This window comes from Lactuca sativa, chromosome 2 (genome assembly GCF_002870075.4).
Source record: "Lactuca sativa cultivar Salinas chromosome 2, Lsat_Salinas_v11, whole genome shotgun sequence".
Taxonomy (NCBI): Eukaryota; Viridiplantae; Streptophyta; class Magnoliopsida; order Asterales; family Asteraceae; genus Lactuca; species Lactuca sativa.
Window position 1 is genome coordinate 199,804,114 of NC_056624.2, and position 27,967 is coordinate 199,832,080.

At 38.1% G+C, this 27,967-nt stretch overlaps 5 protein-coding genes across 6 annotated transcripts; 1 reads left to right on the plus strand and 4 right to left on the minus strand.

Moving 5' to 3' along the window:
* Positions 1-15,894: 15,894 nt before the first annotated feature.
* Positions 15,895-17,496, minus strand: LOC111916270 (uncharacterized). 2 transcript variants are annotated; one of them, XM_023911887.3, is made up of 5 exons: positions 17,363-17,496; positions 17,152-17,270; positions 16,787-16,925; positions 16,453-16,624; positions 15,895-16,232 (listed from the first exon to the last, which is right to left on the minus strand). In XM_023911887.3, exons 1-5 carry the CDS (start codon positions 17,488-17,490, stop codon positions 16,047-16,049), a joined length of 744 nt encoding a protein of 247 aa, XP_023767655.1. In that variant the 5' UTR covers positions 17,491-17,496; the 3' UTR covers positions 15,895-16,046. The 2 variants fall into 2 exon arrangements, with proteins under 2 accessions (XP_023767655.1, XP_023767654.1); XM_023911886.3 differs by having other exon boundaries at positions 16,787-17,031; positions 17,138-17,270.
* Positions 17,497-17,584: 88 nt separating this feature from the next.
* LOC111916271 (uncharacterized) lies at positions 17,585-19,359 on the plus strand. The gene is made up of 5 exons (XM_023911888.2): positions 17,585-17,723; positions 18,144-18,370; positions 18,473-18,545; positions 18,712-18,880; positions 19,115-19,359. The coding sequence occupies exons 2-5, from the start codon at positions 18,205-18,207 to the stop codon at positions 19,220-19,222; spliced, it is 516 nt and encodes a 171-aa protein (XP_023767656.1). The 5' UTR covers positions 17,585-17,723; positions 18,144-18,204; the 3' UTR covers positions 19,223-19,359.
* Positions 19,360-20,800: 1,441 nt separating this feature from the next.
* LOC111916272 (probable tocopherol O-methyltransferase, chloroplastic) lies at positions 20,801-23,217 on the minus strand. Its single transcript, XM_023911890.3, has 6 exons — positions 22,775-23,217; positions 21,854-22,023; positions 21,619-21,723; positions 21,333-21,536; positions 21,150-21,252; positions 20,801-21,050 (listed from the first exon to the last, which is right to left on the minus strand). Exons 1-6 carry the CDS (start codon positions 23,112-23,114, stop codon positions 20,947-20,949), a joined length of 1,026 nt encoding a protein of 341 aa, XP_023767658.1. The 5' UTR covers positions 23,115-23,217; the 3' UTR covers positions 20,801-20,946.
* Positions 23,218-24,394: 1,177 nt separating this feature from the next.
* LOC111916274 (uncharacterized) lies at positions 24,395-25,521 on the minus strand. The gene is made up of 2 exons (XM_042899410.2): positions 25,321-25,521; positions 24,395-25,215 (listed from the first exon to the last, which is right to left on the minus strand). Exons 1-2 carry the CDS (start codon positions 25,493-25,495, stop codon positions 24,428-24,430), a joined length of 963 nt encoding a protein of 320 aa, XP_042755344.2. The 5' UTR covers positions 25,496-25,521; the 3' UTR covers positions 24,395-24,427.
* Positions 25,522-25,617: 96 nt separating this feature from the next.
* LOC128132454 (uncharacterized) lies at positions 25,618-27,009 on the minus strand. The gene has a single exon (XM_052769032.1). The coding sequence runs from the start codon at positions 27,007-27,009 to the stop codon at positions 25,618-25,620; it is 1,392 nt and encodes a 463-aa protein (XP_052624992.1).
* Between the last annotated feature and the right edge of the window lie 958 nt (positions 27,010-27,967).

Below are 27,967 nucleotides of genomic sequence, written 5' to 3' on the forward strand. Positions count from 1 at the left end.
TGTATTTATTTAAATCAACAATTATAATTTTATATAACTAAAAAAATATCTCTTAATTAATAATTTATTTGAAATAATTGATTAATAATTTTCAGTTTTTACTATGAAAGTTTATTTAATTTTATAAACTATGGGTTATAAACTAGTATATTAATAATGTTATGGAGTGTACAAAGTTACATGATTTGATTTTGCATGCAATTGGAATCAAAGTTAAGTTACATGATTTGATTTTGCATGCAATTGAAATCAAAGTTAGTTTATTTATTTAATTATTTTTTATTTTTTCATTAATTCATATGATATGATAAAATAAAGGTATTTTTGAAGTCCTAGTTCAAAAGAAATTTGAAATTAAAGATATTTATATCGACAATTAACTCTTAATAAAGTCATATCATCCAACTAGACCTGCACAATGGGGCGAGTTTGGAGCGAATCGACCTTAATCCAAACCCTTTTAACAATTTCCAAAACCCGATCCAAATAAACTCCGTAACCGGCAGGGTTTTGAATAATCAAACCCATACCATTATCCACCAAATCAACAAATATTCAAACCCGCCCTGTAACCCTAGGGTTTTTGAATAATCAAACACATTTTACTTAAATCATAAAATCACATTTGTTAAATAAAACAAATGTTGATTTAGAAAACACATTATGTACTCGAAGAGTTTCGATTGGAATTAAAATCATTATTGTAGTTACTTCTGATTGGTTTTTGACCCTCGATTGCATTGATAGAGAATAACAATCACAGATTCGAGGTTATGGCATCCTCACCAACAAAAACTTCTCAGTCTCCAATGTGGCATATGTAGTTGACCTGAAATACAACCAGATTAGTGTGGCTCAATTCACCGATGCAAACCGAAGAGTTGAGTTCTGCAAAAAGCATAGCTACGTCATGGCAGAAGATCGAAAATAATGTCTAATCAATCCAATCACAACAAAAACGTGTATCCATTAGACATCAAGATGATCATTGGCAAGCCTCAACTCTGTATTCTCTTAAAGGTCGTTTATGATGTTAGTTGGTTATGACATCGAAGGCTTGCTCATCTAGACTTCTGATATATGAATGATCTTGTTTTCGGTGAAATGGTCCAAGGTCTGCCACTCCTCAAGTTCGAAAATGATGTAAATGTGGGAAGCAATCCAAGAAAGGTCATCCCGTTATCATTGGAAAGTCAATTTCGGAACCATTAGAACTTCTGCATATTGATCTTTGTGGACCGTCCACCACAGAAAGTCTGCATTAGAAAAAATACATTTTTGTGATTGTTGAATAATCAAACTCATACCTTTATCTACCGAATCAACAGATATCCAAACCCGCCCCGTAACCTTAGGTTTTTTGAATAATCAAACACATTTTACTTAAATCATAAAATCACATTTGTTAAATAAAACAATGTTGATTTAGAAAACACATTATGTACTCGAAGAGTTTCGATTAGAATTAAAATCATTACTGTAGTTACTTCCGCTTGATTTTTGACCCTCGATTGCATTGATAGAGAAGAACAATTACAAACTTTCTTCCGGTTGATAAATGAATTTATTGATTTATAAATGAAGTTGGTTATTACATGATGAAATATAAATGAAATGACATCATGATTCTTGGGAGAAGACTGAAAGTCTAGAAGTTGAGTCCTCGAGTCTTATGTAAAAACAGTTTACTCTTTCGACATTCGATTGGAATTTAATGTAAAATTTAGACAGTATAAAATATAAATGTATAATTCTAAAATTTATATAGGTCGGATTATAAATGGATTGAATCAGTGATGATCCATACCCGACCCTTTTAATAAAAGGGTTAGCGAGTATGGGTCGTTAACGGGTAAATTGATAAAAAACTGTAACACCCGTTTATTTATTAGTTAAATAAATAAATTAAGGAATGAATAGAAGCCCAAAAATAAATAACTATATATCGAATGATGGTCTCGTAGAGCTAATTGTCACACTTTAAGAGATTGAGGGTTAAAAGTGTTAAATCCAGACTTAATTTGTAACGACCCAATTTTCACGACCAAAAATTTTGTTTTAAAAACATTACTTTAGAAAATATTAATAACTAAAAACATCGTTTGATCAACCACAACATAAAGTGAACCATGTCTGAAAACCAAAACATACAACTAATCAAAATATCAGAGTATCAATCCCAGTGAAGCTCGTAACTGCGGAAACAAGGGAGTGTGTGTGTGACATGCTGCTACCGCGCCGGCTCCTTTCCCCTAGCTGAGGAGGTACCTGAAACCAAAACTGAAACTGTAAGCACAAAGCTTAGTGAGTTCCCCCATAATACCCCATACCATGCAACATATAACAACCACTGTTCAGCTAGGAGTTACGGGCCTTTCCCACACTCGGGAAGATACGGGCCCTGCCCACACTTCGCTAGCCGGGAGATATGGGCCTCGCCCACACTTGTGAAGATACGGGCCCTGCCCATACTTCGCTATCTGGGAGATACGGGCCTAGCCCACACTCCAACCTCGGAGAGATACGGGCCCTGCCCACCCTCAACCGCTAACCCATAACATACAAGTATCACGCAGACAGCAAGTATAAGCAACTCTATCATATTAACACATATATCATACTTGACTAAACCCAAAGATACGGGCTCGGCCCACACTCTAGTACTAGCATCTCGTCTACACGGGTCGGCCTTGGTGCCTTAGACCCGTTTATATTGGAAAGGAAACTCACCTCGAAATAGCTGCTGGTCTGTGTGGGAATTGATCACCTACTACTGCTGCTGCTGCTCCGGAAACCCTCCGGCTGCAATTCCCACAATAAACTCAATCAAACACTGCTCACTGACCTTTGGGTAAAATGACCATTTTACCCCTGACCTTGCCCTAAGTCAAAGTCAAAGTCAACTTTCAGTTGACCCGACTCGCCGAGTCCCTACGCAAACGACTGCCCTGAATCTCGATCCTACCCGTCGAGTTAGGCGACGACTCGACGGGTTCACCTTCTTAACCAATATTCAAGTCCTTCATCCTACTCGCCGAGTTGTATGAACAACTCGTCGAGTTCATCTTCATCCGATGAACACTTAAGCTAAGACTCGCCGAGTTGTATGAACAACTCGTCGAGTTCATCTTCATCCGATGAACACTTAAGCTAAGACTCGCCGAGTTGTATGAACAACTCGTCGAGTCCATCTTCATCCGAAGAACACTTATGCTGCGACTCGCCGAGTTGTATGAACAACTCGCCGAGTCTGTTCTTGATCTAAGGAGATTGCCTTGAACTCGCCGAGTCAGGGCATTGACTCGCCGAGTACCTCCATAGATGAGTTAGGCTTCCGACTCACTGAGTCACACCCCGTGACTCACTGCTCACTCGACACTACGAAAAGGGGACAAACTCGGAGACTCGCGAACAGACTCGCCGAGTCATATGAACGACTCGCCGAGTCGTTGCCATGCACCCACTAAATACACAGATTTGCTCGATTCCAGTCCATGCCATTCACAGATCTGGACTTCTAGGACACGAATCACACGTAAAGTTTCCAACTTTACGTGTGGATATTCACCAATATGGATTTTAGGGCTCAAAATGCCTCAAAAGGGTAGATCTAGGGTGAACAAGCAATATGGGGCCATAAAGCTAACAGATCTGAGCTCCTGGAGCTCAATCTTGCCTAGATCTAAGGGCCAATCGGCCTATTACGAAGTAATTTACACATACAAACTTGGGGTTTGGCTCAAGAATGACTTACATGAAGTAATAAGCATAGAAACAGGGGAAAAACGGATTATACCTCAAAGGAACTGCTGAAAGAGTGCAAAGATGCATGGATTCCTTTCCTTCCTCTTGATCTACTTCCCCTTCTTCCTCAAAACCTTCAAGAACACACACAATAGCCTCAAACTCTCAAGGAACAAGCTTAGAACGAGGATTGGGAGCTTCTGGGAGAGAATGGGGCTGGCCTGGGCGGATAAGTCCTTTAAATAGGGTGCAAACCCCTGAAACTTAGGGTTTCATCCAACAGCTGTGACTCGCCGAGTCGCCAACTTAAACGTGTCCCGGGTCCCGCATCCACTCGGCGAGTCGGACCTATGACTCGCCGAGTCCAAGGCTAAAAGAAAGGAAATACTCAAATAACATTTACGTACCAGGAACCGGGTGCTACATAATTTGTAAGTATTATGGAAGGCGGGGATTAAAGGGTAATTATTGGGACTTCATTGAAGAGATTTTGGAGGCCTAGGGGCGGTTTGGTAATTCAGGTATCAAATTTGAAGGGAATTTCCGAAGCTGGGGTAGAAAAGGTAAAATTTGGGCTTAGTTTGGAAAAGATATGGTAAGGAGGGGCTGGTTGTGTCAAATCTGTAGAAAGTTTATATGGGGTGCGGGTATTTAACCCATTGTCATGCACCGGCCTCCTAAAACCCTAAACCTAATATCATATGCAGCCGCCACTCAAGTTCATCAGCCGCCACCACCGGTTTCTCTCTTGTGTTCCGATCAGATGAAGCTCTGACGACGCCACTTGCTGCCTCGACATCGAGATGCCGTCACACCTTGCTGCCGGACTCCATGCACGAAAGAAGAAACCACCGAGAGCGACTTCCGGGTGACGTGATGGCGTTCTCGGATGCTGTGACAACTCTATATTTTCCAAAAGCATTGTAACACTCGAAAGCCAAATACAACGGAATTAACCTCGAAAATAAAGTGTTCAAGTATCTAAGTTGGGATGCCTCAAATATTTGATATCATGCCAAGGTTTCCAAAAACATAAAGAACGCTCAAAACCGGGTTATATTGAAGAAAGTATAACCACTCGTATATTTACGACACGACGTTAAAACATTATTTGACGTAAAAAGTAAAATCTCAATAAAATACATTCTTGCCTTAAGTATCTAAACAAAAGTCGTAGATCTCGTTGAAAGGTGAGCGTGCATAAAAAGATCGCCCAAATTGGACCTCGTATGAAGAAGTTACGAATTTTCAAAGTTTCGTAACAGTAGTAGAGGGCTAAAAACTCGGATTGAAGATCGAGTGTTATTTAGCTATCGCCACCTAAATGGAAGTTGAAGATCTCCTCAGTGGTAATAAAACGATAAAAAGACAAACGAAAACCGACGTCGAATAAAGAACCTATGAATTTTTAACGAACTTTAGGAGGCCCGGCCTATTAAAAATATATCATTAAAAATAAAGTCAAAACTAGCCGACGGAGTCTAAATGAAAGTTGTAGATCATAATCTCACCTACGCGTGGATATAAAGAACACGAAAAATGGAGCTCGTACGCGAAAGTTATGGAATTTAGAAGAGGACAGGTCGGATTACGCCCCGCGTTCTCTGGGAGTACGCCCCGCGTACTAGACCCAGAGTCGAGTCCCATCGGCCCGCCCCCTCTACGCTTAGCTAGCCAGGAGTCGTAAGCCATGACGCCATATTACGCCCAGCATAACGAGGTACGCGCCGCGTACTCCAAAATTACGCCCCGCGTACTCACTCTTCCAGCACTATAAATAGATGGCATAAGCTTCGAGTTTTTGCACACCTTCACAATTCATCAGTCATTCTCCTATACTTCTAAGCCCCAGAGACCACTCCCGACGACCTCGGTTTCCGCACTCGAGCCCCCGACGAAAGATCTACGCTGCAGAGATTCCCGAGAGCCCGAAGACGCAACTTTCCGCGGTCGAAGCTCTGCTCAACTCTAGCCTCTCTCTTCAAACTTAACGAGTGAGTTCATACCCCTACTTTTCAATTCTTTTCACGCTTTAGGGGAGGAATACAAGTACATTACAAGCCAAAGTATCATTTCATAAACATAATTATAATATCGTTCTTATAGGGTTTTGATGCAAAAATAACGTTATGTCTAAAGGGCTATTATATCACCAAGTTGTTCTTACTAAATGGAAACATACTTTTGAGAAACTATAATGAGTGTAGTATTCAGGTTATTCATACATTTTACATATACATCTCGACAAATGAAATGCTTTCAAAAGAAGTAAAGTCTTTATTATCGTAAAACTGTTTATACCAAGTAATGTGAGACATTTAAACTTCAACATACTCGTATGTATGCATTTCAAGTCCTGTATTATATACCATAATCTCTAGGAGAGAGAACGTGATACTTGTGTATAGATCTATACGGGGTTGACAACCCCGCACCTAAACTATTAGCTATAGTTAGACCGGCAGGTCTGGGGTGACAAATGTCATAACACTACAACACCTGAAGAATGTTGTTACAGGCCGTCAGTGTCAATAGTATGGTTATAAAACTCACATAAAAGTATAAAAACAAGTTTGATTTACGAGATTCATATATGCATTTCAGTTTTCCATTTTATTGTTAACACAAATTTTATCACTATTATTCAAGTATGGAAAACACTAACGCGCTCCAACACGGGAAACTTTTCAAATCATTTATAGAAAATATTGGATTTTCTAAAAACCTCGTTCATCGATTTACTATAAAAAAGGACATAGTTTTCAATGCAAAACACTTATGAACTCACCAACTTAATTGTTGACGCTTTTTCGAAACCACTTGTATTTCTCAGGGAATCAGTAATACGGGTAACCACCGGCTTTTGGAGAAGGGAACACTAAGGATGTTTTATTATTGAACATTTATCATCTTATTGTAATATTCTTTTGCTAATATGTATAACGCAACAACATACGTTTTCATTATATATGTGATGGTTGTGTTACTTTCTTTACAATATTCAATAGTTGTGATACTACGTGAAGTCATCCACCCCCGAATGTTTCCGCCATTCTGATTTGGGGGTGTGACAGATGCTCCTCCTATTTCTTCTCCTGCTTCGCCTTCAGCCAACGCCGCCGATGTTGCTAGGGTTGTCAAACGCCGCCACCTGTTGTGCATCCGTCGTGGGGAAACTAGAAGGCCGACGACTTTATGGAGCTATGGTGGTTCGGGGTTGGACTGCTACCTCCCTTCTCCATGTATTGCTGCTAACGCGCCGTTCCGAGATGATGAAGCCGCTCCCATCGCCGCTGATGCCTATCCCAACGCTGTTATTGCCGGTTGTTGCGCCACTGCCGCCGCCGCTTACTTTAGGTGGGTGGTTGGGTTCGTTTTGCTAGTAGAAGACGAGTGTGTATGCGTGTGTATTACAGTGAAGTGATGTTTGGGTGTTGCTTGGTCGGATTTTTTTCAAAAAGGAATCACCACCACCACCGTGAGGTGGTGGCTGCCACCATAAGGTGGTTGTGTTTGTGTGATTAGTTTGTTTAGTGTTTTTATTTTGGGTTTAGAGTTTGTAAAATGTAATCATAAATTGGAATAATGAAAAAGGAACCCTAACCACCACCATAGGGTGGTGGCTGCCGCCACCGGCCGCCGTGTCGGGTGGCGGTGTGCTTTCCTTGTGAGATTGATTCGTTTTGGGTGCTAGAAACCCTAATGGGCTCAAAGGAGCTCTAATGGGCCCAATGAAGCTTAATGGACTCTAACGGACCCAATAAAACCCTAATGGGCTTAATAATATTTTAGCGGGCTTGATAAGCCCAATAAAGCCCTAATTGACATAAAAGGCCAACAAATTGATAAATGGGCTAATATTTGGATTGGAAAACCCTAATGCCAATAAAACCCTGACTTTAAGAATTATTCGGGTCACACACAAGAATTATTTAATAACTTGAGATGTTAAATAATAAATTTTGGCAAAGATTAATCTAAGCGATAATGGACTTAATGGATTAAGTCCTTAATGGGTTAAGTAGGAAACTTAAACCTAATAATCATTTTATGTGAAACCCTAATTTCACTTGGGTTTATTGTTGGGCCTTTCTTTTGGGCCTTGATGATTTGGGTTATTAAATGGACTATCCAAGATCAAGCAAATGGTCTAGAGTAATTTAATGGGCCTAGGGTAAGGCCCATGTAAGGGGCTTGGGCCCAATTTGGAAAATTGGGCCATGGATGGGCCAAGGTTTGGGCCTTAATGAGTATATGATGTTGGGCCTTAGAATGAGACCATGTATAGGCCTAGGCCCAATTTGGAAAATTGGGCCATATGTTGGGCTTTGATTTCCTAGTGGACTTTGGGCCTAAGGATTTGGGACTTGGGCTTGCATAAAGCCACCCTTGGGGTAATGTAGTAATTATCCAAGTGAGTATCTATGATTATGTGTTGGGACCCAATTATTAATTGAGTGTTATTTTGGTGTTGACAGTTCGGGAATCTGTCACCCAGCAGCTGGGGTCGAGTCTGCGGGACTTCAGCAGAGTGGGATTGTGTCTATGGGACTTCAGCAATGTGAGGTGAGTTACCTTCCAGTAGCGGTGGTGTTGGATTAGGTGTCTAAGCCCATAACTATAATTGGTATGTACTTGAATTGATAGCAGCACAGTCCTTTTGGGTTGCCCTCAAATCTAGCAACCAGACAAGGAAATTATGAAAGGAGAGATATTAATTTATTATAAGATTAATAAATTAATATAAATGAATTTATTAATATGTTAAAAGATTAATATATTAATAAGAAATCATTTTGTTTAATTAATTGTTAGCCAGAAATTAATTAGAATTAATTTTGGGGTTAAAAGAATTGATTATAAGGTGCAGGGACTAGTTTGCAATTATCTAATAGTTGAGTGGAAGGCTCTAGAACCCCCTTGGATAAGGGTGGACGAAATCTTTAGGGGAAACCCTAATAATTTCGTCCATAGGGGCTTGGATAAGGCCCTTGGGTTTGCTTAGGCCCTAAGCAAAGGATAACTAGGGTTTCCCCTAAACCCTAGATCCCTCAGCTATATAAAGAGCCTCCTGGTTCATGTTTTGGTCACTCTTTTCTTTTGAAGAAACCCTAAGGGCCGAAATTTTGCATACTCCCTCTTCCCTCTCTCCTCTACTTTCCTTCTTGCTAGTTTGGGTGTGATTCCATTAGAGGCATTACACTTGTGGTGCTAAGCTTCCAAGAAGATCAAGATCAAGATCAAGGGAATTATCAATTGTTTACTATAACAATTGAAAGGTATGTAATTACTAAACCCTAGTTTGTAAATTTTGATTATAGCCTCTCTCCTCTAGGGTTCTTGTTTTGCAATTCAAAGTTGTATGTTCAATAGATAAAACATAGATCCAAAGTAGGTTGCATGTGAACTTAGGAATTGTTTTCTAGTTTATTTGTTTTACCTAAAACCCATCAGTGGTATCAGAGCCATTGTTTGTTTTAATTTGAATTGTTATAATTGTTGAATTGCAAATTAGGGTTTATAGCTATTAAACCCTAAAGGCCATTTTTTTCGATTTTTAGGGTTGTGGATCAAAGGGTTTTTGAAAACCCTAGCCTCCAAAGAACCCTAATCGAAATTAGGGTTAAGGTTTTGAAAACCCTAGCCTCCTCCCTTGAAAATTTCGAAATATGCTATAAAGATTAGGGTTTCTTTGTTTTGGATAATAGTTGCCTTATTGGATAATTGAGAAAAATAAGGAAATTATCCTATCCCCATATTTTCGAAATCTAGAAGGGATATGGATTAGGATTAAATTAATTGTTTAATTTAATTAGATAATCCTTACAAGATTTAATAAATTAATTAAAAGTTAATTAATAGATAAATATTAAATCTAATTAATTTGTTTATTTAAATTTAAAATTTAATAGTTTAATTTTCAAAAAATTTATATAAACCCTTGAAGTTTTAAAATGTTATTAAAACACACCTTATATATATATATATATATATATATTATAATTAAAAGTTAAATATTATATATGTATAAGAATATGGTCAGTCAAATCGCTAGTATGCCTCATTCATGAAGCTAGTCTATAAGGAAACTGCCTATAAAATGGTAGTTGAATGGGTGTCCACTCTCACCCACCGCTTCCTTGATTAGTGGAGGGTCGTTAGCAGAATGGATTTGATAGGACAACTACTTTCCATTAAAAGTATAATGCTATTAAAGAAAGTACTAGAACACTATTTTTCAAAATCCCAACTCTAGTTACTTTAGGAAAAATGTGAAAAGTATGTTAATCCATGAAATTGCACATTATGCTTTATTGGTCGTTAGTGGAGCGTGTGTGGTTAACCGGCACACTAAAAGACACTAATAAAGAGTAGTAATGGGTATCTTATAATTATCATTTTGATGGAGCGTGTGTGGTTTACCGGCACATCAATAGTTAATGATAAAGACAATAAGGTTACCAAGCACATTTGCATGGTTATTCACATCTAGTTTGTGATCCTCGGTATCCCAGTCACAAATAGTAGAGCATAATCCGAGACTAAAACATGCCATTAAATAGTTTTAATGTATCTCAAAAGAATTAGGAATTTCACTTTGTTTATTTTGTCTAATGGTGGAATTGGTGAATCGTCATTCACCTACCTTTATGAGATTTGAACTTGGATCTCGGCATCCCATTTCTAAGTTGTAAATCGTCATAGTTGGGTCCTAACCTTGATATGATATCTTTGGGTTATTATATTGAGGTGTCTTGGAATCTAACTAAAACTATCTTTCTTTTCAGATGTCTACTCCTGGAAAAACTTCTGCTTCATCATCCTCCAGCCACAACTTCTCTCTACTAAACATCTGCTCCAAAGTCGTTATGGATGGCTCCAACTATAACGATTGGATGCGTAACATCAAGATGGCGCTTAGATTCGAGGACAAAGAGTATGTTCTTGAAAAGGAGCTCAAAGAACTTGATGAGTCAAAAGCCACTCCCGAAGAGTATGCTGCCTATAAGAAACACTATGATGATGCTACCAAAGTGGCATGCATCATGGTTGCAACCATGTCCCCAGAATTGCAGAGGTACTATGAGGACTACTGGCCTTTTGAGATGAACAAGGACCTTATGGAAAAGTACCATAAGCGAGCTCGTCAAGAAAAGTTTAAGGTAGTCAAGTCACTCATGGCTTGCAAGATGAAAGAGGGGGAATCGGTTGTATCTCATGTGCAAAGAATGCAACGCTACATAGAGCGTTTGGTCAAGCTCAACATTCACTTCGATGAGGAATTGCCCATTGACATGGTCTTGAACTCGTTGCCTGATTGTTATGGTCAGTTTATCTTAACTTACCATTTGAACAACACTGAGCAGACTTTGGCCCAATTGCACAACTTGTTGCAGACAGTTGAGGCAGGGATGAAGGGTAAAAGTATACTCTCCACACCTGCAAGTGCCCCTGTCTTGGCCATTGGACAGGGAAAGGGGAAGAAGAGGAAAGGTCCTCCCAAGCAAAACTGGAAGAGCAAGGCTCAAGCTGTGTCATCTAGTAATGGCCCAAAGGTTAAGCCCAATGGTTCCACTCCCCATGTTTCTGATCCAAAAGAGGCCATTTGCTTTTACTGCAATCAAAAGGGGCATTGGAAGAGATCTTGCCCACAATATCTGCAAGATATCAAGGATGGCAAAGTGAAGCTATCGTCGGCAGGTATTTACACTATTTCTGCTAATAACTCATTATCTTCTCGTTCATGGGTCCTTGATACAGGATGTGGTTTTCATATCTGTTCTGATTTGCAGGGGCTAAAGGAAAGTGAGGAGATAGAGCATGGGAGGATAAACTTGATCATGGGGAACAGAAAGTCTTCACCAGTGACCAAGATCGGAGTTTATCAACTATTGCTTAGTAATGATGTTAGATTAGACTTAATAAATTGTTGCTATTCGTCTGAGACGACGAGAAACATTATTTCATTTCATGCATTGTTCAGACAAGGTTTTAAATATTCTTTTAATGATTTGAATGGTTCAATTTCTGTTTATAAGAATGGTGTTTTTGTGTTTGAAGCTTTACCTTGTGATGGTGTGTATGAAACAGTGACTTGTGTTGATAGCTTAGGAAATAGTGTACTTAATATTGACTTGTCTAATAGTGTAGACAAGGCATGCTTGTGGCATTGTCGTCTTGGACACATTAACAAGAAACGCATAGCCCAACTCCAAAAGGATGGAGTGTTGGAATCATTTGACCTAAAATCAGATGATATGTGTGAATCTTGTCTTTTGGGAAAGATGACAAAATCACCATTCACAGGGTCTTGTGAAAGAGGTGAAGGTCTGTTGGATCTCATACACACAGATGTGTGTGGGCCCTTCAGATCAACCACAAGGGATGCTAATCGATTCTATGTGACTTTCACTGACGATTATAGCAGATATGGTTACATCTACTTGATCAAACATAAGTCAGAAACCTTTGAAAAGTTCAAAGAGTTTAAGCATGAAGTCGAAAATCAATTGGGCAGAAAGATCAAGATACTTAGATCTGATAGAGGCGGGGAGTATCTTAGTACCGAGTTCAACGACTATCTGAAAGAATGTGGGATATTCTCACAATTGACTCCTCCTAGGACACCACAGTTAAATGGTGTAGCTGAGAGGTGTAATCGAACCTTGTTAGACATGGTTCGTTCTATGATGAGTCGTGCCTTGCTTCCTATTCACTTCTGGGGGTATGCCTTAGAGACAGCCGCCCACATCCTCAATCTTGTCCCTACAAAGAAGGTTGCCAAAACACCTCACGAAATGTGGACAGGGAAAGTTCCCTCGTTAGCACATATTAAAGTATGGGGTTGTGAAGCTTTCGTAAGACGAGAGACTCACGACAAGCTAGCAGCTAGAAGTGAGAAATGTGTTTTCATTGGTTACCCAAAGCAGTCTTTTGGATATTTTTTCTACAGACCTAGTGAAAACGTGGTGTTTGTAGCTCGAAGAGGAGTCTTTCTGGAAAGAGAGCTCATATTCAAAGAGGACAGTGGGAGTACCATTGACCTTGAAGAGATTCAAGATTCAACCAATGAAGGAACCTTAGATGACACTAGCACTCAACCAGAGGAAACAGTTCCTGTTGAACCGGTTGATAAATCATTACCGCTTCGAAGCTCCACTAGGGTGAGTGTGCCACCTGAGTTGTATGGTTTTCATATTACTTCAGATGGTGACACGTTCATAAGTGACAGAACAATGGTAAACTTAGATGAACCAGTCACTTATAAGGACGCAATGGCAGGCCTAGAGGCGTCCAAGTGGAAAGAAGCAATGGACAGCGAGATTAAGTCCATGTATGACAACCAAGTTTGGAATTTGGTTGATAGTACACCAGGTCGGAAGACAGTTGGGTGCAAATGGATCTTCAAGAAGAAGACAGACATGGATGGGAATGTGCATACGTTCAAGGCTCGACTGGTTGCAAAAGGTTTCACTCAAACCCCAGGGGTTGACTATGATGAGACTTTTTCGCCGGTGGCTAAGATTAAATCTATTAGGATATTGCTCACCATAACTGCCTTTCATGACTATGAAATCTGGCAGATGGATGTCAAGACTGCCTTCCTTAACGGGAAGTTGGCTGAGGATGTTTACATGAGTCAGCCAGAGGGTTTTGTTGATGCAAAGTTTCCTAATAGGGTATGCAAGCTTGAGAAATCCATTTATGGATTGAAACAAGCATCTCGCAGCTGGAATCTTTGCTTCCATGAGAAAGTCAAAGAGTTTGGTTTCTCTAGAAGTGAAGATGAGTTTTGTGTGTATATCAAGGCTAGTGGGAGTATAGTAACTTTTCTGGTGTTATATGTCGATGACATATTACTCATTGGTAACGACGTTCCAACCTTGAATGAAGTTAAGTCTTGGCTTGGAAAGTGTTTTGCCATGAAAGACCTAGGAGAAGCCGCCTATATTCTTGGGATTAGAATATTAAGAGATAGAAAGAAGAGACTAATTGGACTTAGTCAGAGCACATACTTGGATAAGGTACTAAAGAGGTTTAGTATGGAAAATTCCAAGAAGGGAGAGCTACCTATCCAGAGCAATACCAAATTGAGTAAGACTCAATGCCCGAGTACAGATGAGGAAATAGATGACATGAGTCGTATACCTTATGCTTCCGCTGTCGGATCGATCATGTACGCTATGACATGTACTCGCCCTGATATGGCATTTGCTTTGAGCATGGTCAGTCGCTATCAGGGAAACCCAGGTAGAGCTCATTGGATAGCTGTGAAGAATATACTCAAGTATTTGCGTAGAACAAAGGACTGGGTCCTTGTACTTGGTGGCAATGATACTTTGAGAGTAGATGGTTACAATGATGCCAGCTTTCAGACGGATAGAGATAACTTCCGTTCTCAGTCAGGCTGGGTATTCTTATTAAATGGAGGAGCAGTTACTTGGAAGAGTTCCAAGCAAGATACGGTGGCTGATTCTACTTGTGAATCAGAGTACATAGAAGCAAGTGAAGCGTCGAAAGAAGCAGCTTGGTTGAGGAACTTCATCGGGGATCTCGGAGTTGTTCCAACCATCCAGGAGCCTATGGAACTGTTCTGCGATAATGAAGGAGCGGTTGCCTTGACAAAGGAACCGAGAGATCATGGTAAAACCAGACATATCGACAGAAAGTACCATTTCATCAGACATAGAGTAGAAGAAGGCCATCTTATAGTGAAGAGGGTGTCATCTGAAGATAACCCAACAGATCCCCTCACAAAGGGTCTGAGTAGGGCTAAGCATATTCAGCATGTTCGGAGCATAGGACTGAGAGATGATATTAGCTTTAGTAGTTAGATTAGTTTTCTGAAACTTGTAACAAAGTAAATGTAATTGACTTTTGGTGATTAAATAATAAAGTATTATTTATAAGTTTGGGTTCTACCTTTTGTCAATTGTTTATTATTGTGTTTTATTTTTGCATGTTTTACTTCCCGAATAATAAGATTATTCAAACTCCACAGTCGCTCGTACTTTTGGAAGTAAGTAGTGAATCAAGACTGTCATGAATTGGATTGTAGATTGTCTAAGGATAGACATGGCAATGTATTTGCTGCAACGTTCATGAGTACTCAGAAATTGAGATTTGAGTATTGGATAAACCCTCGCTCAGAGTATTACTTCATGGAATTCATCACGAGTAATACTGAGACGATAATATCTTATAATCTTGAAACAGAGATATATGAGTTGTGATTTGCAAGTCGGCTATGCATTGGTGATACGAAAACGCATCAGTAACTTGGTGTGATAAAACGTATTATCATGTATGGTTTGATGAGTAAAAGATACAAGCATATGAGTCAATGTTTATTCGTTCCTTTTGCCCTAACGGGAAAAGCGATATCTGTGGGCCCCTCGATGATTTGGTGTTGACTTGTGTGCTGGGCCCAGCCAGGACAAAATTGATGTGTTCAATTAGAAGTCCTACATCATCACAAATCAGGAATCGGGAAACATAGATTCTGGACAAAGAGGTTAATTGCATTCCATGTCTTTTGTCTAGGGATATCTAGCATAACGAAGGATTATATGATCACTTATCTTAGGACACGTAACTGACTGGGTCAGAGTTCGGCAGCAGCTTTTTGGAAGCTACAATTTGCTAGTCAAATTTAGAAGGCATACTAGCAATTATAGTTACAGACTTATCCAAGTGGGAGACTGTTGGATTAGGTGTCTAAGCCCATAACTATAATTGGTATGTACTTGAATTGATAGCAGCACAGTCCTTTTTGGTTGTCCTCAAATCTAGCAACCAGACAAGAAAATTATAAAAGGAGAGATATTAATTTATTATAAAATTAATAAATTAATATAAATGAATTTATTAATATGTTAAAAGATTAATATATTAATAAGAAATCATTTTGTTTAATTAATTGTTAGCCAGAAATTAATTAGAATTAATTTTGGGGTTAAAAGAATTGATTATAAGGTGCAGGGACTAGTTTGCAATTCTCTTAAAAAATTCATCCTCAGTTTTGTCTCTTACAGAGTTACAATCAAGGTCTAATGCAAAATTATAATTGAAGCATATGATACAAAAGGTCATGCCTTACATAAGGACATTATGGCAAACTATATGCAAGTTCAGAAGCGAAAAAGCAAGTGATGAAAAATTACAGATTGATACAACTAATATAATGCACAATACTGTCTTGATTTTCTTGACGTGCTACATAAAATGGAATCAATTAAATTACAATGCATTTTATAGTCTTCGACTAGAATATGTGAAATATCAATACAATTAACCAATTCTCAAAATGAAGTTTTGTATGAACATAAATGGAAAAGGGCACAAAGTTCTTCAACTGTTCTTGTAAGAAACCTTGGATTTGGTAAATGGAAACCTAGTTTGTAAAGATCATTGTCAAAATGAGTCTGTTTAAGAGTTTTCTTGTAACTTTCAGAGGCCATTCTTGGGTTACCCCTAGCAACAGCCACCTACATAAATCGACAAAAAGAGTCAATAAGACAATATTTTCCATTTATATATAGTTCAATGTATAACTAAATTACAATTATTTAAAATACCCTTCAAAAAGAAACACCACCCATACATAGCTTAACAGATTAAGTGAGTTCTGTCCCCAATAAGCCCATTAAGTCAAAAAGAACCAAACACCTTAAACAAGTTAAGGAAGATGAGTTGAAGGGCACTAACCCGATGTCTCCCTTGAAGTTCAAAAAGCCAGAAATTCCAGTCCTTCAATGTATCTCCATCTACTTTGACATATATATCAGCCCAATCTTTGTGTTGAAACTCCACATAATCTAATTTATACCCAACTCCTGTTCCTAAGGCCTTCACGAATGCTTCCTTCAAACACCAATTCCTGTTCCATTTTCTAACCACACATTAATCATACCATTTACAACCATCAAGTACATTAATATGAACCTTGAAAATCTTAAATTTCCCTTAGTTTGACTAAGGGAAGATACAAAAAAAGAATGACTTTTAATCAAGAAAACAAGCAAGCAAATTGTAGTTTCACCTGAAAAAAACGTCCAGGACATGATCATCAGAACCAGCATTGACAATCTTTTCCCACTCTGAACTTGAAAAGTATGATGAGAAATTGCGAATGAACTCTGAAACCGTTTCTTTTCCAGGATTGACGCAACATACAATGTCTAAACCCACAAGGCAAATGGGTTCAGAGGCTATCGCCACATAGTCACCATGATGAGATACATTAAAGTTGAAATTTGGAAATTTTATACTGTTCTTATGGCTTTCCTAGAAGAGAGAAGCAAGGACATGATCATACATGACATAGTGATCAGAGTCAGAGGCACAAAAGCATAAGAAGAATGTGAAGTTTCAGTCCAATTCAAACAAATACCAGATAAGGCTTGCCTTCAGGAGTTCGATGGATGATAATCTCTTCAAATGGAATCTCTAGAACCTCATGTACAAGTGCATACTGCAACAGCCGGCTCACAAGTGCCCTCTTTTGGTCTTCAGTTTTCATAAACCTAATTAATTTCACCCCACCAACAAAGATTCAACTACCAAAGGTTTCAATTTGCGAAGTCGAATTCAATTATAACAGTAATATCGGTCTTACCTGGTGATAGAGGAGTGTTGTTCTTGAGGTAAAACAGACATGGCGATGGAGAATTCATTGGGTGTGGGGTTCCACTGTGATATGTTGACCAACCATCTCTTCACACCCTTTTCCATCTCCATTTCCATGGCATTTCACGGAAGCAGAAGATGGGGGCATGATTGTAATTAACAGGGCCTGGGGTAAGGGGTTGGGGGTCAGATAACAACTCTGAGTAAAGTTGGCGTGGGTTAACTGTAACTTTTGCATAAATCAAATTGGGAAAAAAGCAAACACAAAAAGCCAAATTCGTCCGGCACAGACACAGCAAGGCCGCAACTCCCTCCCACCGCTCCCGGCCGGTTGCTCCTCCGCTCACCAAGTACGTATTCGCTCAACTTTCTCTGTGTATTCATCACAAATTTCCTGTCAACTAATCAATTATCACACAGACACATGCGCTCAGGGGTTATTCGCAAGTTCTAATTTTGTTGAACGCCATGTGTATTTCTTGATTTGATTATGATGACAAAAAGCTCATCTCAGATCAATCACATTGTGTGTTTTGCTTTATGTCTATATTAATAAACAAGTTTGATTTCCACTAGAACATCGTGTATAAACAGTACATTGAAATATTATATATGTCAGTTTTTGTATGTCAAAGGTACTCCTTCGAAGCTCTTTTTTCTTTATATTGGTCGATTGTTTGAACTGATAGTGTTTGTATATGAAGAAGGATAAACAACAGCTGTATTGTTTGTTAAGTAATGTCTATATTGATTGTTTTTTGTGGTTGCAGAATGCAGATGGATTTTGCTTGATGGTGATCTTGATTCTCGATTTGTGTTTTAATTAGAAAAATGGTAACTGCAAGTTTTGTGTGGAATGTGTGTAAATCGTCGTTGACATTTGGGTTAATAGGTCTCACCATATCAGACCGTGTTGCTAGTATTGTCCCTGTAAGGGGATTCTCTATGTCACCCACATTCAATCCTGACAAGACCACTTATTTGGGATTGTTTACTGGTAGGTTTCTAATTAATCTAGAGAAAACCTACACACTACTCACTACACAGTTTGGTTGTGCTAGTTTGATTAACTCAGTTTATTAATGGTTTTCGTCTGCAGATGATCATGTCTTGGTGGAGAAACGTTGCCTCACGGATTACAAGTTCTCACATGGTGATGTTGTAGTTTTCTGGTATAGTAACAACTTATTTTTTACTTCCATTACTGTCTTATATATAAAGTTTTCCATGTGCTACGAATATGATCCACACAAAGAAATTTTGGTAGTTGATTAATATGAATGTGATTATTTTGTTTGGTGATGTTGATTCTGATGGAGTGATGAGATGTTTTTGCAGCTCACCAAGTAGTTACAAGGAGAAACACATGATAAAACGTATAACCGGCATGCCAGGTGACTGGATCAGTCTTCCATACTCATATGATGCTGTCAAGGTTCCTGAAGGCCATTGTTGGGTTGAAGGAGACAATCCCACCAACAGCCTGGACTCCAGATCATTTGGCCCCGTATGTACTTCTTATAGGGGTGTCAATTTATGACACGACACGACAAAAATACACAAAATTGGGACGAAATCAAAATTCGAATTCGTTTTCGTGTCGTGTTCGTGTCAAGTATAAAAAACACGATGTCGAGTTCGTGTTTACAAATCCACACGAAATTGACACGAAGAAGTCTTCTTATGCCCTAAACATGAAAACTACTGTAAAATGTTACTAAATATTGATTTTTGTTTACAGATTCCACTGGGGTTAATTCGTGGAAGGGTTACACACATTCTTTGGCCACCTCAAAGAGTTGGCAAAATTGATCACAGAAGCTTTCCTCAAGGTGGATTTGCCTTCTAAGCTCAGTATTCATCATACTTAAAGAGTGAGTGTGTGTAGCATAGTGAGATTCGTGTGCGTGTGTGTGCTTTTTTACCATAAAAGTATATTGTAGACACATATTTTTATAAGGTTTCAACCACAAACTTCTAACCACAGTTTTCATTTCCAGAGGTGATTTTTCCAATTATGAAATTGATTCATAACTGACAACACCCTTGCAACTATTATACAAGTCAGTGAAACTTATATTTAATGTGTGAAAGAATCACCTCCCTTTTATAAACAGTTGAATATATTTTCAATGATAAGGTATTGATTCATTTTATTTTTATGCATGGCCTTCCTTACAACTTACAAATGTCATACCCATATGAAGATATTCTTCGTTAATGTACCCTAAACTTAATGATATATTAGTAAGCGAATATTACTATTGAATAATACTTATTTTGCCATTAAACCATGTCTTGTGTCGTTTCTCCAATATGATGGATGCAATGTACACGTTTTGGGAAACATAAATATTGTCATCTTCTCATTGTTTTGTATAAAATTACAAATTTTCCTAAATTAATTAAGATTGAACAAAATGATAGAATGGACATGATTACTAAAGCATAGCTATATTATTGATAAAGTAATTTAACTTCCGGTATGATTTAAATGTAATGTTTGGTATATGGAAAGAACGTTAGGTAATTAACATTTTTTCCCGGAAAAACTTTTTTTTAAAAAAAAAAACTTATATTTGACAAAAAAAACATTTTAACCAACTTTTTCATTTACCCTTATAATTTGTTTCTTTTTCTTTATGATATTGTTTATGACGTTCCTAGTGGTTTTCAACATTAAAATCCGAAGGAAATATTAGATTGTTTTCGGGACAAAGAGAAAATATGATATTTACAATTTTGTTGGCAATACATATAAAAATTGACAAATTAAATATTCTTCTACCTATCTTCCTACCCCATGGCCACTATGCCCAAGGAGTCCAACAAATGGAAGGTGTACGTTTGGAGAAAATACAAGAATAGCCTCGTGTAAGGCCAAGATGAAGAGAAGTACTTATGATAGGTGAGAGGGAAGGAATAATACGTAGTTTGAAAGATAACATGGAGGATCATTCTGTTTTTCATCTTCATTTTTATTTCGAATTTCGCCTTATAACATGGGCACCAATTGTTTCACCATTTGGAAATTCTTGTTTGATGTTTGAGATCGCCTCTTATAATTGTTACTTCTTTGTCGGTGACATTTAATTGTTACTTCAAATATTCAAATCCAATGTTTTCCACATTAAAAATAATAATTTAAAAAAAAAAAAAAAAAAAAAAAAAAAACTTATACTATAATTTTCTTACCTTCTACTTCCAAAAGTAGTTGATGCTATTTTATAGTTTCCATAGCCATAGCTATCATTTTCAAAAATATTCGTTTTAAAGGAACCCAAAAACCATCAACTTCAAACTTTAGTTTGGTGAATACCACTGGTTTTAAATTGGGTGTACTACTGTCTACCTCATAATGCCCAAAACAGAATCAACAAAACTTGGCAATAAGTTTCACCTTTTTCTAACAGAAAAAAAAAGGAAGTGAAGAACGTATACGTCTCATCCATCTCTTTAAAGATATATATAATCCTACTTTGTTTCATTCAAGATTCTCTTTTGTATTTCATGTGTATCTTATTCTCAGGTACCAATGTGGCACAAACAGTAAGAGTCTAGGAATACATATACTTATTCAGGCTTTCTACATGTAATAATCGAGAATTTAATCACACCCTTGTTGAATCCTTCAATCATCAATGGCATCACTAATGCCCCTCTTATGGTCTTCCATCCTACTCAAATCAATTCCAATATTCATTTTTCTCATCACCAAAGAGCAACAGTATAAAGGGTAAAAAATAAAAAATAAAAAGTAAAAGCCAATTAATTACCACTTTGTAGCAATGAAGTTAGACCTTCCCATGTCAATGCAGACCTTATCACAGCTGGCCAAAATGGGGCAACATTCTCCGACCAGTCAGCTGATTTTATATCCTGACAATACTCAAAAATATTATATGAATTTTCAATTTTGATCCAAAAACCATGTATTGGAAAACTGTATATATTTTTACCTGAAGTGAAAGGGATTCCAATAACTTTACATAATCAGAAGTAGAACACCAAGCAGGAAGATAGAATGCATCACAAATCTTGTCCAAAAGCCTTTTTTCCTCTGGTCGTAGGGATTCTTCACCAGGGGAAAGGTCCCTGTGGCACCATGTCACTATAATTATGGTGCCACCTGGCGCAGCTACACGAGCCAGCTCACTAACAAACTGTCAAATTGTCAGCATAAAGAGATTCAGAACACAACAAAACGCATGGGACTCCAAATTTATGGGGTGAAGTCAACAGAACCTTTAGTTTGTCAGGCATATGCTCTCCACTCTCCATTGACCAAACCAGGTCAAACTTTCCATCAGGAAATGGCTGGTTTAAAGCATCTGCAACTTCAAATGAGACCTGTTTATTGTTCATAGATTGTCAACTGTCAAGTTTAGTTCATTCGATAGAATATACATATGTATGAAGAAGATGTCGGGTAGTTTGTTTGTTGATTTTTTTTTTCAAAAAAAAGTGTAAAAATTGATACCTTGTTGGCCAATCCTTGGGCAGCAGCAAGATCATTGGCTCTCTTGGCTTGTACAGGGCTGAGGGTGATGCCATAACATTCTGCCCCGTATTTTCTTGATATGTACCTTGAGCTACCTCCAATGCCACATCCAACATCAACTATGCTCTTAGGTTTCTTTTGGGAGTCCTCTATAAGAAAAATTGTTCATCATGTATGGTGAAAATTGAAAACATATACATAGCTTCGAGGGAAATACCAATTGATCATATTGACATTAACATGATCCTTTACTTGAAATCTTTCAATTGGATTCTTTGAAAACATATTGATGAACTAATTACCAAGGGGATGAACACATTCATTGTCAACAAACTTCATATACGAAAGAAGCTTTGAAATAAGAAAAGAAGGGGGAGTCTGAGGGAGAATAACAAGGCTGGTAACAATGAGAAAGAAACTGATAATCTCAAAAAATAAGTTGGACATTCATTTCGTTCATGGATGATCTGAGTGCCATTAAATTGAATTAAAAGAGTACGTATTGAAAATTAACATTGATAAACTGCAACAAGAAGTCTAAATATATGTGTGTATTTTGAACAGAATCGAATTAAGGAGTACAAACTGAGAACGGATTCGAAATTCGAGGACGCTAGGATTGAAATGAAAGATGCAATGGAAAATCAAACGAACAGAATCAAAATTAATTCAAAACGAGAGCGTAGTAAAGTAGTTGGTTAGATAAACACCAACCAAGGGATTCCTCCGGTGAAGGATTAAATGGAAGCTCAAGTAGTCGACATGCTGCACCCAAACACTCATGGCTTATTCTTGGAACTGTGCTATTGAGCCAGGCGTTTTACATGCAACTCGTCGACTAATTGGTGAAAGTGCGAGATACCATGATTTAATAAAGAAAAAAAAAAGTACGATAAATACCAGGAACAGAGGCAAATTGGAGTGCTTGTTCAATCATACGGATCTGAGCAGATCGGTGGTCGGAGATCTGTACGACAGTGTCGGGGTCGTAGAAGCCGTGATGCATGTGTTCTCCCCATATATTCTCCCAAACTCCAGATGATTCGTCGTAAAACTCCGCTATCCCTTTCTTCAACCGCTGGTCATCCGCCGTCGCAACTGCCATTCCACCCTTGGCACTAATAGCTCCTCCTCTAAGCTGCTGACACGGCTGCTGTTTACTCGCGCTGAAGAGACTCGATTGGCGCGTGACGGCGGTGGTAAGGAGAGCCGATGTGCACGCGCCGTACAACGCTCTCATTCTGTAGATTCTATCTGAAACCCGTCGTCCGTACAACCACGTAGCAGAAGGTGGGGTTGTAGTTGGGCATGGCTTCGGCTTTTACTTGTGGGAAAATACTCTCCGCTTCATGTGAGATACGTGGCCATCAATTTGTACACCAAAAAACAATATTTACGTGTACTTGTGAAAAGTATTATTATTTAATTAGACAATTGGTATGCAAAATTTTGGGGTTTTAGTCTAAACCACGAGTTTTTTGGAACCATAGTCCTTTTGGAGTGGTTTCTATGTGGTTTTGGTCCCTGGACTTAACTCCCGTTAAGTTGGAACTGTTAAGCCCCCTCACGTGCCTCACACGTGAGGGTAATTTCGTCATTTCATGTCAGGGACCATTTTTGCATAAACGGTTTTTTGGATTAATTCCTTTTAAATACCCCCACTTCCTGCGATCTTCTTCCCCAACGTCTCTTTTCTTCTACCCTTCTTCTTCTTGAGCTCTGCTACAACAAAAATGGTGCTATGTTTTTGTGGAAAAGTTGTTGTGGTGAAAACGTCTTGGACCCCTCTGAATCCAGGAAGGAGATTTTTTGCATGCCCTATGAATGATTCCGTTTGTGGGTTTATTGGGTGGCTTGATCCCCCAATGTGTGCTAGGTCTAAAGCCATCATACCTGGTCTGCTAAGAAATTTGAATTCAGTGCAGGAACGGTGCAATGAGTTGGTTAGAGGTATGAACATGCTACAGGATCAATGCAATGGACTGATATGCAAGAACAACATTTTGGTGGCAAATGTTAGAGCATTGAAGGATGATAATTTGAAGCTGAAAATGTACATGTTTGGAAGTTGGTTTTTCTTTGTGATTGTATTCTTTTATATTTGGTTTGTGTAGGGGTATACTCTGAAGGGTGTTTTGGTCATTTTTTTGTAATTTTATGTGATCAAGTTTGTAGTGACTTATGATGATAATGATATATGTACAATTTTATGATGCAAGTGTAATGAATGTTTTACCAAAATGGTATGAATGTATAAGAATTAACATATGAATAGAAATGGTATGAATGTGTTACCAAAATATATATATTAGAACCAATTGTACATAACCAAAATGCATATTTCATTAAGATTTGTAATATAACAACCAAAGTTTCTAAACATAACAACCAAAGATTCTAAACATTACCAAAAGGGACACATTACCATACCTAAGATAACAACCAAGTTTTCATAACAACCAACCAAAAATTATCAACAAAATATTGTAAATATAACAACCAAGTTTTCATAACCAACCAAAATCACAAAAAACTCCATGCATGCATGACACATTACTTCTTGGATTGATTCCCACCTTGCCCTTTACAGGTCCTAGAGTTGTGTCCCTTGTTCTTGCATTTGCTACAAGTAACACTGATATGCTTCCTTGATAGCTTCTGCACTCCATCATTTGTTGGTTTTTGGGAACCTCCTTCTTGTGCAGCATTCACTCCATCACCTTGACTTGCCTTCTGCTTTTTGCTTAACCTTTCACCCTCACTTTGTCTTCTCTTTTTCTTAGGCCTTCCCACCTGAGTGCGATGTGGAGGAGGGGTTAGCTTTGTGGGACATTCACTTTTGGGCCACATGGATCTACCCTTAATTGGCTCCACCTTAAAAGAATAAGCCTTTTTCCATGTCTCTAGAAAATACACCTTGTGAACCCATTTGTAAATGTCAAGCTCAGCCTCTGGGTCTTTACTCATCTCATTCAGAGTTGCAATTGCATGTCTACATGGAATTCCAATTAATTCCCATTTTCTGCAAGTGCATGTTTTGTTCCTAACATCAACCACATGTTGATCCTGCAAAGCTCCTGTGACTTGATACTTGTCTCCCCCATTCCACCTAGCAATGTATTGTGAAGCAACTGTTTTTCTTGCAGTTAGGATGTCTGTTGTTGTGGGTGTTAGTGGACCTGTAGCCTTTTTCATTTCCTTCATGACATTGCATATCCTCTTTATTAGATACTCCCTTATGAATTCTAAACATCCAATGACAGGTTTATCCCTTCCTTTCTCTATCTTCCCATTAAACACTTCACACATGTTTGATATCAACACATCAGAAACTGCTCTTCCTGTGTGTAAATTACCATTAAAAAACATTTAATACAATTCACATACAAGTAAAACAGTTCACTAAGTGAAAGACATAAGGATCAAATTGGAATATATAGATTTACCTGAAAAATGACTCCTTGCCCAATGTTTAGGAGGAATTTGCTTCAACCATTCACATGCCTCCTTATCATACTGACTAAACTCCTTCATCAAATGTTCAAACTCAGGAATGGTGGTAGCTGATGCACACCTCCATAAGTGGTCCCTGTACTCTGTTTGCCTCCATCTTTTCCTCATATTGTCATGAATATGTCTGATACAATATCTATGCTTAGCATTGGGAAAAATTTGTTCAACTGCAGTATGTAAACCCTGCAAAAATTAATTGTCAATCATTAGAATTAACTTACAACCACACTTTAAATGACCAAATGTATAAAAACTACTTCCAACTTTACCTTTTGCCTGTCACTTATGAAAGTAAAATTTGAGTTTCTTCCAAGGTCCAAGTCATCCCTAAGGTTATCTAAAAACCATTTCCAGCTTTCTGTGTTTTCAGACTCAACAATCCCATATGCTAATGGGTAAATTCCATTATTGGAATCAAGACCAACTGCTGAAAGGACTTGCCCAGGGAATGGTCCTTTCATGAAGGCACCATCAAAACCTAATAAGTCCCTAAGGCATGCCTTGAACCCTTTTTTCAGTGGACCCAAGCACACATAAATTCTTCTAAACTGCCTAGTTGGGGAATCAGGGTTAGGCTCAGAACATACATCTATTTTCACTGTGGTGTCTGGGTTGGTGGCTTGAAGTTCGAGAACATAGTCCCTCAACAGTTCATACTGCTTTGTGTAGTCACCAGTTATATGCTTTCTTGCCTTATCCTTTGCCCTGAACACCTTGTCCATACTAACACCCACTTGGTAGGTCTTTTGAAAGTGATCTTGTATGGCTCTCAAAGGTATATCTGGATTCGCCTCAACTTGATCAAAGATTTTCTTGCTGATTAAAGAAGCAGTACAAGCCCTGAGTTTCCTTGTTTGCAAACATGTGTGAGTTTGGTTTAAGGTCCTTATAAACCAGTCGGATTCAGGATTTGACCTAGATGCATGAATGTACCAACCACATGTTACTTTTTGTGTCTTTAATTCTTTACCCTTTCTTTTTGAAGTGGTAGCTTGACTACCCACTTGGCCTTTATTGGTGACAGGTACAACACCTCTACACTGTGCCCTAAGCCTTACATTGTCATTTTTTTTAAAGAAAAGATTCCTTCTTGATTCTAGTGCATGCAGATCAATTGCCTCCTTTAATTCTTTTTTACTATTAAATTTATCTCCAACTGAAAAAGATTGTTTATGTACTACCCCAAGACTGCACCTTTTTTCTTTTCTCAAATTCTTGATAAGAGCTCTTCTCTCTCTGTCTTGGTCGGATCCTTCATCCAAAGATTCAAATTCCTCATTGTTAATCACTTCCATATCTTCAGGTTCATTCCCATGAACAACATTTATACAAGAACCTTCCACATCACTTTCAACATTGAGAGTGAAATCTCCCATGTCCACATCCACATCCTGTATATTGTTGTCAACATCCATTATGTCATCCATATGATCTTCATCTTCTATTTGTCTCTCATCTTCTTCATACTCTGGATCACTATTTTCAGATTCATCATACTCTTCAAAATTTGGATCACTTTCTTGAGATTCATCATCCTCTTCATACTCTTGATTACCCTCTTCAGATTCTCCATCCCCTTCATACTCTGCATTATCATCATCACTCCCAATCAAATTTTCCATAAGGTTATCAAATAACTCATTCAATTGTTCATCAGCATTATTAACAGGGGGGTGTTGTAGCCTTCTTCATCAAAAGTTGATGCCTCTTGAACAACATTTGCAGCCTCCCTAACACCATCCATCTCATCAATATGAACACAAGTTGCTGCCTCCTGAACATTAGTTGAACCATCCAGATCATCATTCTTTTCCTTTGAAATGTGAACAACCTCATCAATATAATCTAAATTAAGCCTCTTGCTACAAGAACTTTCACCTATTTTGGAATTCCCAACCTTACCCCTTCTATACTCTGGTGAGAAACTATCATTCTTACTCCCAAAAAGAATCAGAGACATGAACTCACCAATAGGCTCACCATTACCATGGTTCACATTTTTCATTGGAGAATCTGCATGAACTTGACCCTCAACTTCAGCCCCTTGATCATCATTTTCTGGTAATTCCTCAATGACAACTTTACCCTTTGCATTTGGTGACATGAAGTAAGTCAATAAATTTGTCTTTCCATGCTCTGTGTACACCTCAATCAGCTTGTTATGTGCAATATATTTAGAAAGGTTGATCACATCCTGATCATTCCCTAAAGCTCTAAGACCAAATTGAAAGTCACCATTGGGTATCCTAAAATGGTAGCATATAACTGGGGATTGATCAGCGAATTCAAAATTCCGTGGGTCTGGGTAACCTAGGTCAAGCATTATGGCATCAAGTTCATGCACAGAAAACTCATCAATGTCCACATAATCAACATAACGCACTTCACCTCCAATGTACTTTATATCAGGTAATTTAGTAAATTTCCCACCGTGATGAAGCTTAATACTAAACCATGTGGGTGCACCAGCTAAAAATCAAAATTATACATATTAACAAAGTTAAAATTTTGCATTTTTTTTGTTCTAAATCAATAAGAAAATGCAAAGTATAAAAGTTAAAGAAAACAGAGCAGCTTACC

Excerpts from the sequence above, each read along its gene's own strand:
- LOC111916270 (XM_023911886.3), bottom strand. The coding sequence starts at position 17,490 with ATGGAAATGGAGATGGAAAAGGGTGTGAAGAGATGGTTGGTCAACATA. Across the intron at positions 17,032-17,137 it reads CTGAAGGCAAGCCTTATCTG|GAAAGCCATAAGAACAGTAT; the intron begins GTATTTGTTTGA and ends TCTCTCTTCTAG. Across the intron at positions 16,233-16,452 it reads AACTTCAAGGGAGACATCGG|GTGGCTGTTGCTAGGGGTAA; the intron begins GTTAGTGCCCTT and ends CGATTTATGTAG.
- LOC111916271 (XM_023911888.2), top strand. The coding sequence starts at position 18,205 with ATGGTAACTGCAAGTTTTGTGTGGAATGTGTGTAAATCGTCGTTGACA. Across the intron at positions 18,546-18,711 it reads GGTGATGTTGTAGTTTTCTG|CTCACCAAGTAGTTACAAGG; the intron begins GTATAGTAACAA and ends ATGTTTTTGCAG. Across the intron at positions 18,881-19,114 it reads ACTCCAGATCATTTGGCCCC|ATTCCACTGGGGTTAATTCG; the intron begins GTATGTACTTCT and ends TTTTGTTTACAG.
- LOC111916272 (XM_023911890.3), bottom strand. The coding sequence starts at position 23,114 with ATGAGAGCGTTGTACGGCGCGTGCACATCGGCTCTCCTTACCACCGCC. Across the intron at positions 21,724-21,853 it reads CCCAAGGATTGGCCAACAAG|GTCTCATTTGAAGTTGCAGA; the intron begins GTATCAATTTTT and ends AACAATAAACAG. Across the intron at positions 21,537-21,618 it reads ATATGCCTGACAAACTAAAG|TTTGTTAGTGAGCTGGCTCG; the intron begins GTTCTGTTGACT and ends ACAATTTGACAG.
- LOC111916274 (XM_042899410.2), bottom strand. The coding sequence starts at position 25,495 with ATGAGGAAAAGATGGAGGCAAACAGAGTACAGGGACCACTTATGGAGG. Across the intron at positions 25,216-25,320 it reads GGCAAGGAGTCATTTTTCAG|GAAGAGCAGTTTCTGATGTG; the intron begins GTAAATCTATAT and ends ATTTACACACAG.
- LOC128132454 (XM_052769032.1), bottom strand. The coding sequence starts at position 27,009 with ATGGAAAATTTGATTGGGAGTGATGATGATAATGCAGAGTATGAAGGG.